The following is an 18,235-nucleotide window of genomic DNA, read 5'->3' on the forward strand; positions in this document are numbered from 1 at the left end:
CTATTCTAGGATTCTATGATAAACCTTTGAACTTTGCTACTCTGCCTTATGACACCTTTTGTTACTTAAGCCAGTGACTTTAATTGCTGGCCAGTAAGCATATCACACCTTTAGGCCCTGATCAAATGTATTAAATGAAGACATAAAGCTAATGTAATAAATATTATGGATGAGGTTAAAGGAGCAAGACCATTCTGCGTGATTTCTCCTTTATTTGTGAATGCCAGTAAAAGAAATGTGTGACGTGTTCTGTTTAGCATTAGAAAATATATTGCGCATCAGCCAACAGAGCTGCAGTAGCATATCTTTCATTTTATACCTGAAGTACATTTATATTTTAATCTCTGAGGGTTTGGTATGGTTGATGATATCACTGATTAATGTTTCAGTTATTGATCATTATAATTAATTTATTACTCAATTTACTTCAGTCTGAAAACATTACCTTGGAAAAGAAAAAAAAATCAGCAATAAAGACCAGCAAAAATCAGTCATCACTGTTTTTACATTGATAATTTATTTTGTTCCTGCATTATGCAATTATTAAACATTCAGATAGACTTGCAATGGAAAAATTTCTCAGTTCTGAAGCTAGATGTTCATTCACTGCCTTTAGCAAATCATCTGAAAAGGTATGCTTTGCTTCAGATAAACATTAGATATAGTACTGGCATAGTGATGCTGTCCTGTCATGTGGAAACACCTAAATATTTGAGTGATGGTCATATACTTTATCACAGTTGGAAAGGGGATCACGTTAGTTCTTGGGAAGTGTTACAAAAGCAGAAAGTTAAGGTTAAAAGACTTGAACTTTGGCAAGAACAATACTGACTCAATACCTAGGAGTTACTTAAAAAACCCCATATATATAGACAAGGACTTGCTTTTACCTGAAAATTTAGATTTTGCAAATTTCACAGTACTTCAGTCATTGGATTAGTAAGCCAAACAGTCTCATAGAATTATCAACAAGATGAGGAATTGCATTGGTTACACATTCTGCCTGTCACAGTCGCGAAAGAATTTTAAAACGTCTTCTATCGCTCTCAGCAGGCTGTTAATTCAAAGGTACTATTTACCTGTCTATTTTAGTCTGTCACTTAAAAATCTTAATATTTCTGAAATTGCTTTTTGAATCTAATAAAAAGGAGTGGTTATGGCTCCAATGTAATTGGGACTGTCAAGGAAATAGGTGGAATTTTTACAGCACTATGAGACTTGATGGTATGTGACAGAGGATCATTCACTTCACTGGTCCATGGTAATGGAAGACTGATGTCTTGTTAAACTCCCTGTTCATAAATATAAACCTGATTTTTTAAATATTTTTTTCTTCTTTGCAAGGTTGTGGGTCTTTCTTAAATCTTCATTAACATATACTAAAATAAAAGCACTTCTTTGACATTCCAAAAATAGCCCATAACCCTGAAGCATCTTCTAGGCTTTGGGATTGTACAGGTTATGAGTTTATTTCACACTTGTGTTTTGACATGTCCCTTCTGTTCCTACAGTAAATCAAAGGAGGAATGACTCTGCAGTGTTGATCGCAGAGAAATCTTTACACCAGAAAAAAACCCAACACATCAGCAGTTTACAATAATTTACATGAGTAAAATGTACAGAGGAAGCATCAGAAAAACTGGTGTCTGGTTACCTTGTATACAGTGACAAGGAAGCTGCCATTAATGTAGTTGGGCTCTTTACCACTATCGTCAAAATATAGAAAGGATTATCTTCAGTTACGAGAAGAAGCCGTATTGTCTCTGAAAGAGGTAGCGCTAACAGAGCTTTTGTCAGATGTGCTGTTCGGTTTGTTTCTCAGCTCTTAGTTTTGGTTTGTTCTGTAGAGGAGGAGTTGAGATGTCTCTGGTTAGTGTTTGCTTTGGCCGTTGTTAAATGTTGGTGTTGGGAATTACAGTACCTTTATAAGCTTAATGTGTGTTTTAAGTCATACTTTAAAGTTCCGTGATTCTAGTATCCATTCCTGTGCAAGAGAGATAAATAAAAATACTGATGTCTAAACTTCTGGTAAAAGGAGTGGAAGAGAGAGTGGCAACTAGGAAGCATTCCAAGTTGCAATACTGAATTATTGTAATAAATATTTGTAGTATAATAAGGAATAAACAGGATATAAGATGAAACTTGAAAGGTCAGTAAATAAGATTTGCCTCTTCCAGGTAAAAACCTTGATGAATGTTCACAGATTTATCATTACTACAGAATTTGGGGAGATGAATATAAATAGCAGTATTTCATAAAATTAAAAGGTACTGTGAGCCTCATACAACAAATGTATCAAAGTCCTGAGGCGTCATACTTAACCAACAGATAAAACTATTTCCCTTGGTGGTAGCAGAGAGCACTGGAGTTTAATTACTTTGAAGTACTGTGTTTCAAATATTTGTTGCAGACTTTGGTTTGAATATTCTTCTAATTTTTTTCACTTGCTGGCAAACAGCCAAACATGATAGTGGTGAAAAAATGAATGGCTGAAATAGCAGAGGTTTAACCTGGAAGGTGAAGGATTCAGATATTGAGATGAGGTGCGGGGCTGGTTCCCCGTGATCATTGTGTAGCTTCATTGGAGTAAAGAGGCGAAAAGGAGTTTGGTCACTATTTTTTGTTGTTTTGTTTGTTTTGTCCCCGTCCCCCTGCCCTGGAGAGGGGGTGGTAGGGAGGATGAGAGGTGCAAGGGAAAAGCTGCTGGTGAAACTTCAGATGCTGGGGATGATTGCTGCGGGAAACTGGGTATCTGTCTAGAGGATATGACCAGAGACTTTATTAACCTACTTTGCTGTGGAGGTGCAAAAGTATTCTAGGAACTGTGCCAAGACCTGGAGGCTTGTTGGACATGGAGAAGAAGGTTTCTCGCTTGGGTTTTCCTTGGCTGGCTAGTGGGAATGGGAATAGAGGTCAGTGAATTGGGCCAGGAATGTAGTGGTTCGTGTAATTGTGGTATACGCTTTAAAAATAAAGAAGAAAGAAATACAAAATACATGGAGATTTATATGTTTATTGGGCATGTTAGTTATTTATCACCATCACAGACCTTACAGAGCTATGCCATTGACTGAAAAAAAAAAAAAAGAATTGCTTTTATGGCAGTAAAAGATATATCTGAATAAATGTCCTGGATAGTGTAATAACTTATTCTAGCTGTGGTTCATATAGGCAGTTGAGAAGTAAATAAAAAGGTCTCAAGCATAGCCAGAAAATTTTGTGTAAATGGGGAAATAAATTTGATTTGGAAAGCAGTTTCAATTTTAAGCTTCCGTGAAGGAAGACAAATTAAACATTTTTAAAGATATTAACCATAGCAGTATCCCTTTAATTTTCTATCCTTTCTTTTAAGTAAGATACTCTGAATCAATTTTTGTTCAAGGAGACAGATTTCTTGCAGTAATCAGTTCTGCTTTTAGCTCTGATTTTTAAAGAATAAGTGATAATGGCGCACATGCTTGAGGGTGTGATTAGAACGCAACATTAAAAGGCTTTTTAGGACATCTATGGTTGAAAAAGGAGCTCTGGAGAGGTCTGCATTTGGCAGCTGAGCAAGATGTGAATAAAGCATACCTTTGAAGTGTGGTATGGAGAACAAGTTGCTTAACCCTTTCACATAAAGTACCTTTTAGTGAAAGTTAAATCTAGGTGTTTTCTTCAGGCTCATCTGAAAGCTATACATTAAATCCGTATTCAATCTTCTTTTTCCCTGAATGAATCCTGTACCTCTAAAAAGACCACCTGTCAAGAAAAGACTTGGCCGTTTGGAGTAACTTACAATACAGGTATTCTGGAGTGCCTGTGAATGTTTTTTGTTACCTTACAGTATTCTGTGAAGTGTGTTGAGAAAACTTAATGAAATGCTGAGAATGCATATTGGTAGTAAGTTAGTTGTCTTTTTTTATAATCTTCTTAAGGAACTTATTTTCTGTTCAGTGTCTTTAAAACACACACAAACTGTTGTTCAAACGCAAATTCCTGGATGCAAAACCTGCTTTACTTGCCCAGATTTTAGGAAAATATTTAGCTGGTAGAATATATTTTTGTAGTTCCAGATTCTAAAAGCGTAAGAAGTTTTTACTTCTGTGAACACCTTCACCCAACTTTTATCAATCCATATCAGTCTGCAAATGACTTCTCCATTTAATATGGTGTGATCTGTTGTGTGAATGAGCGCTGAAACTGATGCAAACTCCTGAAGCTGACCTCCAAAGGTGGGGAAAACAGGGGAGGACTCTGGCCATGGACTGTCACTTCTGGGTGGACTGCTACTCTTGAGTCCTGATGCAAGCTGATGGGACGCTTGGCAGTTTAGGTAGGCGACAAAACTGGAAACCAAGTGGATGTCTGTGTGGAAAATGTTCAGTACATCCCCCTCCGCCCCCAGCGGTGCAGAAAGAGTTTGCACCAGCCAGCCCTACAGATTTACCATACAGACCTGCGTTACCTTGTAACGTGGCCAAAAGTACCCCAAAACTAGATAAACGTCCTCTTCTATCCCTCTGCCATTTATATAAAACTCAGCAAACGCTGTTAGTGAAGGCTTCTTAACAAAAACCAGTTGAATCGCAAATATTGAACAGCCAGTGTAATACTGCTTCCTCCTGGCGAGTGGTCTGCATTTCACCTGTAGCCCCTCACCTCCAGTTGCCAAGTGCAGTGGTTTCAGGAGAGAAACCAAGCGTTTCCACAGTATCCAGACCTTACTAGGTCATGTCCACAGCGAGATGCTTTAAGTCTGGTAGTGTACTTAGTGTGATTTTAATTTTTTTGGACCTTTGGCTAGCTGTTGTTTTACTTGATCTGTCCTGAGACACAGCTCACGCTTCCTATGTTAGTCAGAATGTGTCACTTCAGTTCTAAATGAGATATTTTCCCCAAGCATGAGCCAGGCTTAGCTGTAGGTAAGAAGCGAGTAAGAGGTGAGCTGGGGAAGAGGAGGAATACTGAAATTTATTAAAACAATCAGAGCTCTTTGATTTACTCAAAAAGGAAATTGGAAATCGATTTTTAAAAAGTGTTTGCTATCACCATTCATAAATCAATTACAACATGTTTTGTTTTGCTTGAGTAGCTTGAGTAAATAACAGCTTCCAAAATATTTTTCTTTCCTGTACTTTTTTAATGTTTACCTGTGAAGACTGCTGCACATCTCGCCCTCTGCTTCTTTAAACTTCTATTATCTTCATTTCATTAGCTGAAAGACTAACTTCACCACATCCATGTTTTTGAGGAAAAAAGGCTTTGTATCATACAGTTAACTGTTTAAATTCCTTTTACTTAGCTGTCGGGACAGAGCATGCCATTGCCAAAAGACAGCAAAGCAAGCTGCTTCCTTGTGTTGCAAAGGTTATTTTGTAAGAGTAAAATATACATCCGAGAGGGCGGTGGGTATTGTGTCCTCCAGCAGAAGCGATGCTGTTACATCCTCCAGTCGATCTTTTCAGCTCTTACCTCTGAGTGTCACTGCGCTGGCTGCATAGTTCCTTATTACCTTCATACTGACTGGCCTTGCATGTCTGTGTCTCAAAGCTAAATCTAAGTGAAATCAGAGTTTTGCTCGGCAGTATCTGCTCAGCTATCTTTTTCAGTTTGCTTTCATATCGTATCTCTTAAAGTAATTTTTTTTACCCACTGTTAATATTTCATTGTAACATCTTTGAAGTATTGCCAGCTGGAGACTGCTGCAGAGCAATAGTGACCTGAAAATCATTAACAGCACAACAGTTTCTTAAATATCTCAAAAAATAACAACTGTTCTTTTTTGATAATGTCTTTTAACAATGAAACCTTTTTCTTATTTTTTGATGCTTCTGTGCTAAAAATTCCGCTATCGTTACCAACTTTTACTCAGTGCATTCTTTCGCACTGTTAGCAATGGGTTAATCTGTGCTGTAGCTACTGGGGGCTCTCTGTGGGCAGTGATTTGCAGCAGGATTGTGAACAGATTTTGTGGAAACTTTTTAAGTCCATGAACTGCTGGTGAAAATATGTGGTCACGCTTCGTCAGTGTGGGTGTTACATGTGTGTGTCTTGTGGGCTCTGATTAGCTACTTAGGGTAAGCAGGTATTTAATACAGCTTGCAGGTAGGATAATAAGAAATTATGTAATTTATCCCTAGACCTGTGTCTCTGGCCGCTGCATGAGTACGGGATCCACCTTTTGTCAGTGCTCTTCCTCAGTCCAGCGGGTAGTCATCCTCAGATTCAGCATGCATCTCTAACTTCTCTGCTCCTTCATCACTGATGAAGCTACAACTGTCTGATCTGTTGATTTCCATTTGTTTATTCTTCCTTAGTGGTGACGGGCTGAGTTTAAAACAGCCTTCCAGAGAGCTCTGGTCATTGCAATAAAGTGAGGAAGACTGGACGCTGCGCTGTAATATCTTCCTCCTTCTCATAACTTATCTGTGTGTGGCTTTTCCTTTAAAAATTATAGCTAAAAAGATTATGAATATCTCTTAAATGGGATTATATCAGCTTTTGCATCTCTTAAACAATGTGTGTATAGCCAGAGGGTAAAACACATTATAATACCATGCTAATTGCGTGAGTGTGTATGCTAAAAATCTCTTGTTGTGAAAAATCCAACAAAACCAAAACCTAACTCCCTTCTAATGATGCCACTCAATTAGCCACCGCTCCTGTTTCTCACTGCAAGGGGAGCCTGTCACGCCACTGACAGGGCAGGATTTAATGTGGTTTGTAACATATAGCACTGACTCTCAGTTCAGACTTGGCACACAGGGGAAGAAAAGGCTCATGTAAAACTTAAAAATGAGGGTCCTCAAATCAGCAAGCTTTGGTTATCTGCAGGAGAGGCTTCGTTCTGAGCTGGTGCTCTGCAGTTAAGTGGTAGGGTGAGGCATTTCTAGAGAAACAGTTCATGTGTAATTTAAGAGCCCTCTAAAAGAGATTAATCCCACCTATCCCTCTCCTTATTGACTGGGCAGAGCCAGTGTGACTGACTGAGATCATATTTGACATATGCTTAAGCTGTCATTGTTACTGAAAAAGCAGTCTGTCTGTCTTCCCCTTTGTCTCGGCTACTTGTTTTCCTGCTTTCTGCTTCGTTGTGCCAGCACAGCTGTTTGCAGGGCCACATGGGGAGCCAGCTCTGGCAGCCCAGCAACAGCCCTTACCCAGGTCAAGCACGCCACACTTAGAGCCTGAGATTGGAAAACTGACTTTTAGGCTACTAAAGTTAGACAAAATGATTTAGCATTTGAATAATTTAACTTGCATTAAGAATTGTCACAAAGCTTTAAAATGTATTTGATACGTGTTGGTGAACACCACAGCTGGAGGTCAGGAACCATTTTGGACGATGAACTCTTCGGTCCGTGATTGGAGAAAATACTTCTGTTGATTAGGCAGGGTCACTGGAGAACGTAGAACATTACCACTGTCCTGTCTCACTCGTGCTTGAGTATTTATAATAGTAGAATTGTTAAAGCAGCTACTTTGCTTTGCTTAAAAACTCAGTATATGTGTATAAATTTCCTTGTTAGTCTTCAAGAAGAAATCTGTTGTTAAGAGTGCATACATATATTGTTTTATTTTCTTAATGATTTCACACATTATGTGCATGCTTTCCTCACCTCTCCCCTCTGCTACCTAATAGTCCATTAAATGTTGATCAGTTCTTGTGTTTTGGTAGGGCTCGTTGCCTGTCCGTAGTTCTACAGAGAGCAGATATGCTGGATCTGAGGGCCTGTTCCTCTGTGTAAACTTTATGTACCCAATCAAACATTTCCCAGACAGGTAATTTGATAATTGCACACCCTCTCCCTGCCCTTTCACTTCAGTCTTGGGAATCTTTTGGTTTTGTGAACTTTTCTAAAGGACTTTTTATTTCATCCCATGCTCAGATATATTCTGAGATATGCCAAGATGTGATTGATTGCGATACTGTGTACTGAAAAAGTGATATATTGGGTATCACATGCCCTTCGGTATGAGCTGCATTATTTGTTTGAGTGGTATCTCAAATATGCTTGGGTGAGCAGCTGAAATGCTTGTGGCACCAGGTTTGTTATGTATCTTACAGTAAGGCATTCTGGAAAAAGTCCGCATGATTAAGAGTCAAGCGGCTGAGGAGAGAAGTTGACTGACTAAGAAGAAAACCTTGGAAAGTAATCCTATTAAGTCCCCCGCTTCTGATAAGTCCGGATGTAAGTTTATAGGTATTCTCTGTGAACGTAAGGGAAGGTTCACTTCCCTCTTAGAACAAACTCCATCAGCGCTTTCCCACACTGCCCCTGAGAACATTCTTTCATTATCTTGTTTGTGTGTAATAATTGCATGGAGTAGTCACAAACTTGTTTTTCTACCAGTTGAAATGATAGAACAATGTGTATGCATTGACCTGGATTCAGAGAGAGAAAAGGTTACTGTTGGCATAGCTTCCACCTTGACAATTTGCCATCAACGTGGTAGAGAGTTGCTAAAGACTTATAATATGTAATTGAAAAGGCTAAATGCCTGCAAGGATTCTTTGAGATAAGAATTGTCTTTGAAAACATTTTAACTAGAGGTCTGGATTGTATCATTAATCCTTTCTGTAGTTCTATTACTCTTTAAAATTTTATTATTTCTGGAGTGATTAGCCTGCAATGTAAATAGAAGCCACAGTTTTTGTACAGTATCTTGTTTCTTGATATGTTTTATGTCAGACTCTTTTTAAAAACTTTTTATGTAGTTAAATGTAATAAGACATTTGTAGTATGTATAATCAGCAGAAAACCCCGTTTCCTGATGGAGAGAGGAATGGCCCTTCTACTTAGGGTACTGGGCTGCAGTTCAGGAGATGCAATCCCCATTTCTGGCTCTGTCCGTAAGCCCCCAGCGTGACCGAGGGCCTGGTTTCCTGCTGTACCTAATCTGGTGTAATTGCAAACTGCTTCCAGAAAATCGCACCGTCTTGCACTTTGCCCCAGCCATGTGCTCGCACAGCTTCCCCTCTGTCACATCGAGGGATCGGCTGGCTTTGGGATGGCTTCATCCCTCTTGCTGCGTGTTTAACGCCGAATCTGCCTGCGCAGGATTGCTGTGCTGAACCGACTCGCCTCATGGGCAGCTGCCGGCTCTCTCCAACGCCGGCAGGAGGGCAGGAACCAGCGACGGGTGGGAGCGGGACCTCTCCTCCCGCAGCAGCCCGGGGTTACACGAGATAGCGTAGTGCCAGTAAATCACTCGGGCTAGTACGTCCTCATGTGAATTGCCTGTTGAAAGGATAAACTCTTTTGCTTGGGATCGTGCTGTATCTGTGATGGTTTGGAGACACAGGCGGAGCGAGGGCCCGCGTGCCTGAAAGCTTGGCTGCTTCTTTACACGGTTTGCTCTGGTGAAACGAGCGCTGGCTGCTCAGGTGAAAAATGTTACCTGCAAAGTCTGCTTGGGCATGAGCGACACGGTGCTGAATTACTGCTGTAGAGAAAGGTATAAAGGTTCTGGTAGATTTGACTATCTTTTAAAGAAAAGGTAAAACAAAATGAAATATATATTGGTTTCTTGTTGTATAATAGGCAGGTTTAGATTTATTAGTGAATGCAGGACTAGATATGGAAGAATTAAACAAGATGGACTGTAAGTGCCTTGCAGCCTTTCATCCAGAATACGTATAATACATTCTGGTTAGGTGTAGGAAGTTTAGCTTTCAGCTTCATTAAAGATTTCGCAAAATTTTGGTGTCTGAAAAAAAATGGGCAATATTTCAAGAGGAACATTTCAGTCTCATGTTAAGCATTCAAATAGATGTGTGTTTGACACTTGTTATTTACAAGAACTAAAGTCTGAAATAAGACAAATCGTCTTGTTTACTTGTATCTTAATCTCTTTACTTTGGTGTTTGTATTTGTTTTCCCCCTTTTTGACTAGAGGGATCATTTTCTCATATTTATAGAAAGGGAGAACTGAACAACCTGATGTTACGGAGAACACAAACTGTTCAAAATAACAGCATGTTATCACATACATGGAGAAATCAAGAATAGAGAAATAAACTTCTGGAAGGTTTTGGCTGTAGTAGTCTTGGTGTTACCTGTACTAGTAGGTGGTATGGCTACAACACATTTTTTAAAGAGGCTGAATCATGAAGCCAATTAATGTAAATGTTTTCTTTACTTTCTTACGTTCCTCAAGTACTAAAAACTTGGTAAGGTAAAAGGGAGAGCATCTGCCAATAAAATTTTTTTACTTTGACAAAATGTATTGTTTGATAATTTTTACAATGTAATATTCTACTGTTATTGCGTAGGTAAGGTGAGAGAGAAGGGCAGATGCGTGGGTGCTGTTAGGAGCCACAGGCAAGGGCAGGAGGTTGTGACCGGGTTGTGTTAAGGACCGCCTGGCCGGGCAGCCCTCCTCCGATGGTACCCAACTGCTGGGGTGAGCACGAGTCAGGCGTCCTGAAAGACTTGTAGCTGCTGTGAAAGCAACACGTGTGACTTGGTTTCATAGTATTAAAAGTAGCTTTTTGCCATGGCTTGTACAGTATAATAGAGAATCCATAATGATTGGGTGTTCTCACAGAAACATCTGGAGTCCTATAATTCTTCAAGACATGATTAAAGCCAAACTAGATATTCCTTGATATCCCCCCCCACCCCGATTATATTTATTAACTTATTTTTTGTCCCATACTTATATATAATTATTTTCAAAGTTATTTTTGGTTTCAATCTTGGTTTCTTATCTCGTTATCCCCAGCTACAGTTGATGCTTAATAAGTGAAACCTTTGCAGACTTCAGTAGTAGCTTGAAAGAGCGCCCCATTGACTCTGTGCTGAGTGATGGATAGATTCCCTGCCTGCTGTTCACTTTACTGCCAGATTCACCTAGGGTGTAATATCCTAACAAAGCAGAGGAGGGAATTGAAATGTGTTCTTCTGAGAACAGCAGTAAGTAAAGCTGCCTTTCTAGTTGTTCTCTCAATTAGCTCCTAGGAGATTTTCATGCTTTTCTAGTTTCTCTTGGGGATATGTGACCTGATAGCATATTGCTATAAATAATTATTTTACTAGTACCACAGTAGGTACTGCACACAAACACAAAGCAACATTTTCAGCACCTTTATTGGATGCTGTAAATACCGGGATTTCAGACAGGCTTTTTTCTTTCTTGCTTGCTTTTTTCTGTCCTTCTTTGGAATGCAGTCCTGACATTTCTGATCTTTATAACTTTGATTGTTAGTTTTGTGCTGCCCCTTGAAGTGAAATTGCTAGTGAGTGGTATAAAGCTCACCAGCTAAGGCAAGGGGGTGAGGAGCAGTGAGAAATTGTTGTGGCTATGGGGGAGAGCATAGAGGAATTGCTTTCTGGCTGGATATTGCAAGTGATCATTACTTGTTTGTAGAAGTGGATTATTTAAAAGAAAAAATAAACTGCCCTTAAATGCATATGCCACAGCAACCCCATTTAACTCAATCCTTTGTCAGAGAGAGGAGCACCAGGAAAAGACTATTCACCTAAACCAATTTTTGCTATATGGAAGCATTTGAAAAAGCAGCGGAGAGCAGGCATACCAGGCCTTGCGTACACACCTGTGGTGAAGCTTAACAGTCCTGCAACATGTTTAGCTCTTTTTGTTTTTTAAAGTGGGTCCTGCAGCTAGTAAAACTGGGCATCAGTAAATCTGTGGTAGCTATCAATATAAATCAGAGGTTTCTATTACTCGATTAAAGACCAACCATTTTACCAAATCTTTCACTCTCACTAATGAGGCTGCATGAAGCTATGTGCATGGGAGAAGCGTAAGAATTAATTGGGCACTGATGTTCACTGCTATCAGCTGCCTGATTATGTTCTGACTTAACAGAATTTAGTATTCCTAGATAAGTGTCGTTGTGGAAACTAAACTAACGAGCTGTGGTACGTCAAGGTACAAAGCACCATCAGTTTTCTCCAGCGAGGCTCAGCAGCAGAGGAGGGTTGGGAATCGGTACTGAAAAGTTTTAAGTATTTCCCTTCTGTCAGAGAGAAAAAGAGGATATCTGTTTCATATTTTGGGGGGCACTGATTGAAAGGATTTTTAGGCATTCAGCAACTACTTTCATATCTATATAATCTTTCTGAGATAATTTTTATTTTAAAATGTTTCCTATAATTGTTTTTGAGTTTTTTATTTCTGTTTGGGGTTTTTTTGTTTGTTATTTTGGTTTTGGGGTGTTTTTGATAAAGGAATTGGGAAAGAGGTTAGACAAAGTGCAGGCTTAATACCAATAGGAAATAATAAAAATTTTGCAATTTGTGTTACTGCTCATGTGTAATTAACATTGATTTATGAGAACTTTAATTTAGGCAACTGTGAACTGCCTCATGACTTTCTGCAGAGCAGATATAAACTTGCTCAGCTGTAGATGGTCCACATTCACGTCCTAGAAATTCATTTCAATCTGAACTAGTTTTTGTAAAAGCTGACTGCTGGCTTCTTGTGTTCACATGCAACTAGCATGATTTTGTTAGCAGTACAGCTGAAGGGAGTGAGTGTTTCAAATCCATCAAAAATCCTATTTTAGGTATCTTTTTACAGGACCTCCACTTCAAACTTTCTGGTTTTCATTTGTATGGTAGAGCTCCAGAGATGACTTTATCTGCATTTGAGTCTTGGATTCAGATTTGTAGTGTTGAATATATTGCTTTCACAGTCGTGACCCGTATCGCCTCCATTGCTGCCGGCAACGCGCCTCGTAGGCAACTGGAAGAAGTAGAATGTGTGCGTGCATTTGACTGTGGTTTCAACATGTAGATGCCATTTGATTTGGGTGCTGAGGTCAGGCTGCTTGCTTCCAACAGTTGTTATGGCTCACTAAAAATCATCCCAGGCACACCTACAGAGGCAGTGCAATTGAAAACCAGTGACTGCAAGGAACTTTGTGTTTAATGCTATTCTGTATTTTAACATTTTGGTAATTTCGGACAGTGTGAGAGGAGTACTTCTTTTAAAATAATGTCTTAAATTTCAGACTTTGCCTGAAAATAGTTCGGGTCATTATTCTAAAACTTTATTCTATTTTAATATTTTATTAGAATTGGGAGTGACTATTTTAATCTATAACTCAATTAAAAGGACACCTTTCGAGGTCTTCTGGTAATTTTGTGTGGTTGTATGGCACTCACATGAGCGTAGGTTATAGTTTTTGATAATTTGATTTAAGACTAATAAAATGAAAATATTAGCAGGTTTTACTTGAAATTTCATTTTTATTCAATAGGACTATTTAAATAGATACATTACTGTAAAAATCAAATGTTTGTTTAGTATATGCATTAAAAGCACACTTTACATAATAATAATTTATGTGATGTTCAGTTGGACAAGTAACTGGTCATTGAGGCAGAGAGGCGTGTGAACAGGGTCATTTTCACTGGGGAAGGCGGAAGTTGCCTGTTCGTTATCTGCACGGCCCAAGGCTCATTAGCTAATACAGATGGGATAACCCGGGTGCCGCAGAACCGGGAGAGCTCAGCCCAGCAAGGCTTTCAGCAGGACAGAAGAGCATTCCTCTGTAACCGGCTTCAGCACTTATCTCCCTTCCCTGGTACTGTTTGTGCTGAACCAAAGCAGCTGCTACCCCGAGTTAAGAGAGAACAAACTCAACACGGCGTGAAATTACTGCACTTCCATTCACATTCATTAGAGTTATATTGTTACCAGCTACAAGCATGACTGGTCTTTGCATGAATAATAACAAGAAATGCTGCTTTGTGGGTTTTACCTTAAAACATTAACAAGACACAGTGCAAACTTTGAAACCATGTGTATTATGGTCCATCTAATGATATATATTATTGAGTTTTTCTTGTCCATTGCTGGAATAATACTTACAAGATTTGGAAAAAGGCAGATAGGAAGTTTCTAAACGGAAATATGGTTACAAGGTGGCTATTAAAAATAATTCCAAAAGGTTTCGAGTGTAGGTTCCCGAAGCTGTGTTGCTGCCACTAGAACATGGAACCTCTGCGATGTGGGAGAGGAGAACCAGTACCCAAATCCTCAAGTACCAAACAGACGATTTCCCCCTGGCTCAATTAGAAAAGAACAAGCAAGCTAGCGGCAGCTTGGTTTGGTACCTATTCCTCTTCAGCAGATCACTTTCATCCTGTCTGCTGGCAGGTTGGGTTTCAGAAACAACTCTGTTGCCTGCCTTCAATTCACCGTCGTCGTCGTCTTGGTGCTGCTGCAACAGTCAGACCCGAACGTGGCTAGAAATGCTCTCTGCGCGTAGGTGTAGTGGGCCTGCTTTTTATCTCCCCGCGCTCAGAGCCGTCGTGCCTTTGGTCTAAAAAGCCTTCGGGACGTTAATAGTGAGGAAACGCCTGAAGAGCAGAGAGGACTCTAGTACGTGCTGGGTCAAGTCAGCAGCGTAGAATTTTGCTCAACAGGTTTTGTTACGGTCTTTTGGTTCTTATTAGTCTTTATGTCCCAAACCAAAGCCAAACTATTATTGCTCTTTTTTAATAATGCTGGTTTTATTGATTGATTAATTGCATGTTGTTCAAGCACTTTTTCAATTTATTGTATCTGTTTCACGTAGATATGTGAATTGTATTGCACGTCTGACCAGTTTATGAAATTGTAATATGTCAAAAATACCTAAAATTTCAAAGCTGGTTCTGATACGTTGAGTTATCTGCTTGTTAACATTTACAAAATGGGTTATTCTTTTATGACTAATTGGAATGGTGTCTTTCTGTTGTGATAGTACTCAAATTCAGAAGCTGATTGCTATAGATACAGCCTAAATATACAACCAGGAGCTTAAAAAGCTTGTAAAGCTTCCAGTCCCCAGAACAAGAGGCAGAGTGTTTAACAAAGCCACGAGCTGTCTGCAGCCAGTTGTATGGAAACTTCCTCTTGCTGTAACAGTCACGGCGATGCCCAAGTTTCAGATGACAGATTTTTATCAATCGGGGAAGGGTGCGTTACTTGTTTACAGGTCTGGCTCTGAAAATGTTGCTGTTAGTGTTTTCTGGTTTGCTTAGATCTGTCCATTTCAGGTTCTGTTAAACTTCTGTAATTTGAGGTAAAAAGCAAACAGAAAACCTATGAAATCTGTGAAGCTGCAGTTGATTTCTTCAACGAAGTAAACCTAGAGACCAATTTTCATTGTTTTTTTACTTTGCACTCTTTTTTTGTGCAACCCCTGGACATGATCAATGAAGATTTTTCAGTCTTTCTTTAGAGAAAGTTGTTTACTGCACTCATTTATTACAGATAATAGAAATGGTAGAAGTAGATGTGAACTCTCTCAAATAAGCTATCTGGATCTTAAGCATTGTTTAATTCTGTCCTCAAATAAATGGAAACAATTTTAGAGAATTAATTTGTTTACAGTGTAAAATAGCAATTGTGTCTATTTAAACAAAATTCTTTTCTTGTAGTTAGGTTTTTTAGATATGTTTCTAAGGAAAATAATGAAACAAACCCACATATTTAATTTTCTTCACCTTATTCAAAAAGAATTTTAGAGCGTGCTCTAAATGTGCTATAATAGATCATAAAATACATTTTGAAGGTTTTAAATCAAATATTTTTCATAGCCAAGATAGCTATTTGACTCTTGTTTTAACTGTACTGTTGAACATACCATAGATGAGGAAGGTGCTTGTGGTCTGCCTAGGTACTAAGTCATGTGTGCAGAAATTTCGTGTTGTCAAAGGTCTCAGGTCTCGCGTCTGTGTGATACTGGAGTGCATCGTCATTGCGATCCACTAGTGGAATTTCTTCCACAGCTGCGAATATCCTCTTGATAGCAGTTGTGTCTGTGCAGTGGTCAGCAACAGTGTCAAAACCCCAAAGGGAAAAATTGGTAATTTAGTAGCATCTGTAGTGTAATCAGTGAGGATTTTTATGAATAAAAATTTACAACTTTGTTTTTGTAGCAAGAATGTACCTATTTAATTCCTAGGAATCAGCAGCTTTTAAGGTTGGGGTTTTTGGTTTTTTGTTTTTTGGGGGTTTTTTTACAGGTTAGAGGTTTCATGGCTTGCACTTGGTTTTTTTAATGATTTTTTTTAAAGTTGGTAAAAACTTGGCAGGAGCTAGAAATGCTGTCTCATAGAGAGAGAAGAATACCACTAATTAGCTGATCAGTGGTGCTTGACCTTGTGAGCAGTGGGAGCTCTCAGCTCATGCTGGGATCAAATTTATATGAATTTGTGAGCCACTGCCTGGTACTGGCCCTGCTGCGTGTCATTCAGAATCTGCCTCTGCCATAATCCTAAAGCCCTGGCCAGCCTGAAATGTTGCCTACTCATGATGAATAGTACCTTGTTTCGCAAATAGACTCATTGAGGTTAACCATCATCTGTGACTGAAGTTACTATACAGCGAGGGAGGATATTTCGGTCTGGCCCATGGTGAGTGCTGCGTTGCATTAACAGTGGATTTTCTGTAGGTCTTCCAGTTTTCATTCCCTTTCATTCCAGTTTAGGCTAGAGGCAAGAGGCAAAGGTCCTGGAGAAAACAGGAAACATACTGGGAATTAGAAGACCTTTTCAGATTCTTTTCAGCTCTGTGTTTCCCACCATAGAAATAGTCTGGTATCAACTTTCCGGAGTCTCACTTCGCCCCTTATTTAAAATATAAATATGCAGTGGCTATGATAAGTGTTCTAAATGAGTGTGCTGGGATAGTTCTCCCTTGATTCCAAACCACTAGTGTCAGTGGCTACTTTGGACTTTTTGGATTGATTGGTTTGTATTTTGAAGTCAGATGTGGTACTTGGAGATAAGGCAGATATTTGATTACCCTGTTCTAATTTTTTATGTAGATACTTAAAGCAGCATGGACCTGAGACAAAAGAAGAAGCCTTCCCTGTTGTCTGTAGGAGAGCCACATGATAGAAAAGCCAGCAACTTTTTCAGGACAAATGTAGTCATCAGGGTACATAGCTGGATGTAGATTCTTATGTGGTTATGGCATTGCACAGAAAAGAAAGTTATTTTGGTCATCCCAATAAAAATACGCAGAAAAAAATGAAGGTTTCCTAACAACTGAAGATCTAGAAACCCTGTTTTGTAGTGAGGTTTGAGAAGCTTCACCTTAAAAACCATGTTTGGGAATTGAGGCACCATAATCTCCTTGCTCTAGTTTTATGGTTCTCATTATAAAATTCTATTTTCAGAACCTAATTACTTTAAATTAAAATACTTGCCATGTGCAAAGCACCTTATAATTTCTGAACTACTATACTTGCATCCCATAAGCTCAATGGGAGAAAGACAGCTATCATGCCTGTTTTACATTTGTGGGAACTTAGACACCATGTGCTGTTGCTTCTCCAGATGTAAAGTGATTTAGTGATAGATCAAGTAATAGTCTTACACTTGCCAGGATTCTGTCAGAATGGGATTATTAAATTTTTTGCCCTCTTAGGAGAGGAAGAAGAAAGCAGTAGACCCAACAAGATCAAATCTGTGTAACTGAGAAAATGTTTTACTCTTAATAAAGTCTTTTCTGGGAGGTGGAGGAGATGTTTGTCGTCACATCCGCCCCTCGGCTCAAGGTGTTGATCGAGCTCTGATCTACAGAGTGTGCCAGTGGCAGCAGTGTGTGCGCTGATATGCAGGGGTCCGGCCACTTAGCAGCTACCAAACTTGACTGGGGGTGTGTGTATGCTCTCCGACCAAAGAATGGTCACACTGCAGTTCACGCAGACTCTATAGGACAGTGCATAATGCCCTTTGCTTAATACTTTTTTCCCTAGAACTGTCTTCACGTTGTTTTGACTCACCGTCTTAAGTTGAGAATGATAAGAACTCTAAAATATTCTTTTCTGATTTAGAAAAATCGTCTAACAGTAGTATGTGATGTTCTAAATCTTTTATTCTGTAGGTCAGTAACAGATCCACGAGATGGAAAGAGAGTTGCACTCAAAAAGATGCCCAACGTCTTCCAAAATTTGGTCTCTTGTAAAAGAGTCTTCCGGGAGTTGAAGATGTTGTGTTTTTTTAAGCATGACAATGTAAGTAAATTCGAAGTAATTTTGAAGTCTTTGATAAAGCCTAATTGTAAAATGGAGCTATCTATAATAGAAGTATTTTTTATTTTAAGTTATAGAATATCTAAAATGCTTTAAAAGCTCTCGAATTTTATGGTTATCAAATTTCCTGGAAACTCAGATATTACTGCTGCAAATACTATAAAAAAATGAAGCTATTAAGAATCTAAGGATATTCATAATTTCCCTTCCAAAATGTTTGCAAATAGACAGGCAATACACTTCCACCTA

The 18,235-nt window shown here is 39.0% G+C and overlaps 1 protein-coding gene across 4 annotated transcripts in view; it reads left to right on the forward strand.

The window, feature by feature from the left end:
* The window catches only part of NLK (nemo like kinase), a 63,740-nt gene that overhangs the window by 16,907 nt on the left and 28,598 nt on the right, over nt 1-18,235 (forward strand). For all 4 annotated transcript variants that reach the window (XR_008579867.1, XM_054847443.1, XM_054847444.1 and 1 more), the window contains one exon: nt 17,839-17,968. Coding sequence is in view for 3 of the 4 variants with exons in the window: in XM_054847443.1 (XP_054703418.1) it covers nt 17,839-17,968 (130 nt within the window). In the remaining variant the exon portion in view is untranslated. The remainder of the gene's footprint in view (nt 1-17,838; nt 17,969-18,235) is intronic.

This window comes from Grus americana, chromosome 19 (genome assembly GCF_028858705.1).
Source record: "Grus americana isolate bGruAme1 chromosome 19, bGruAme1.mat, whole genome shotgun sequence".
Classification (NCBI taxonomy): Eukaryota; Metazoa; Chordata; class Aves; order Gruiformes; family Gruidae; genus Grus; species Grus americana.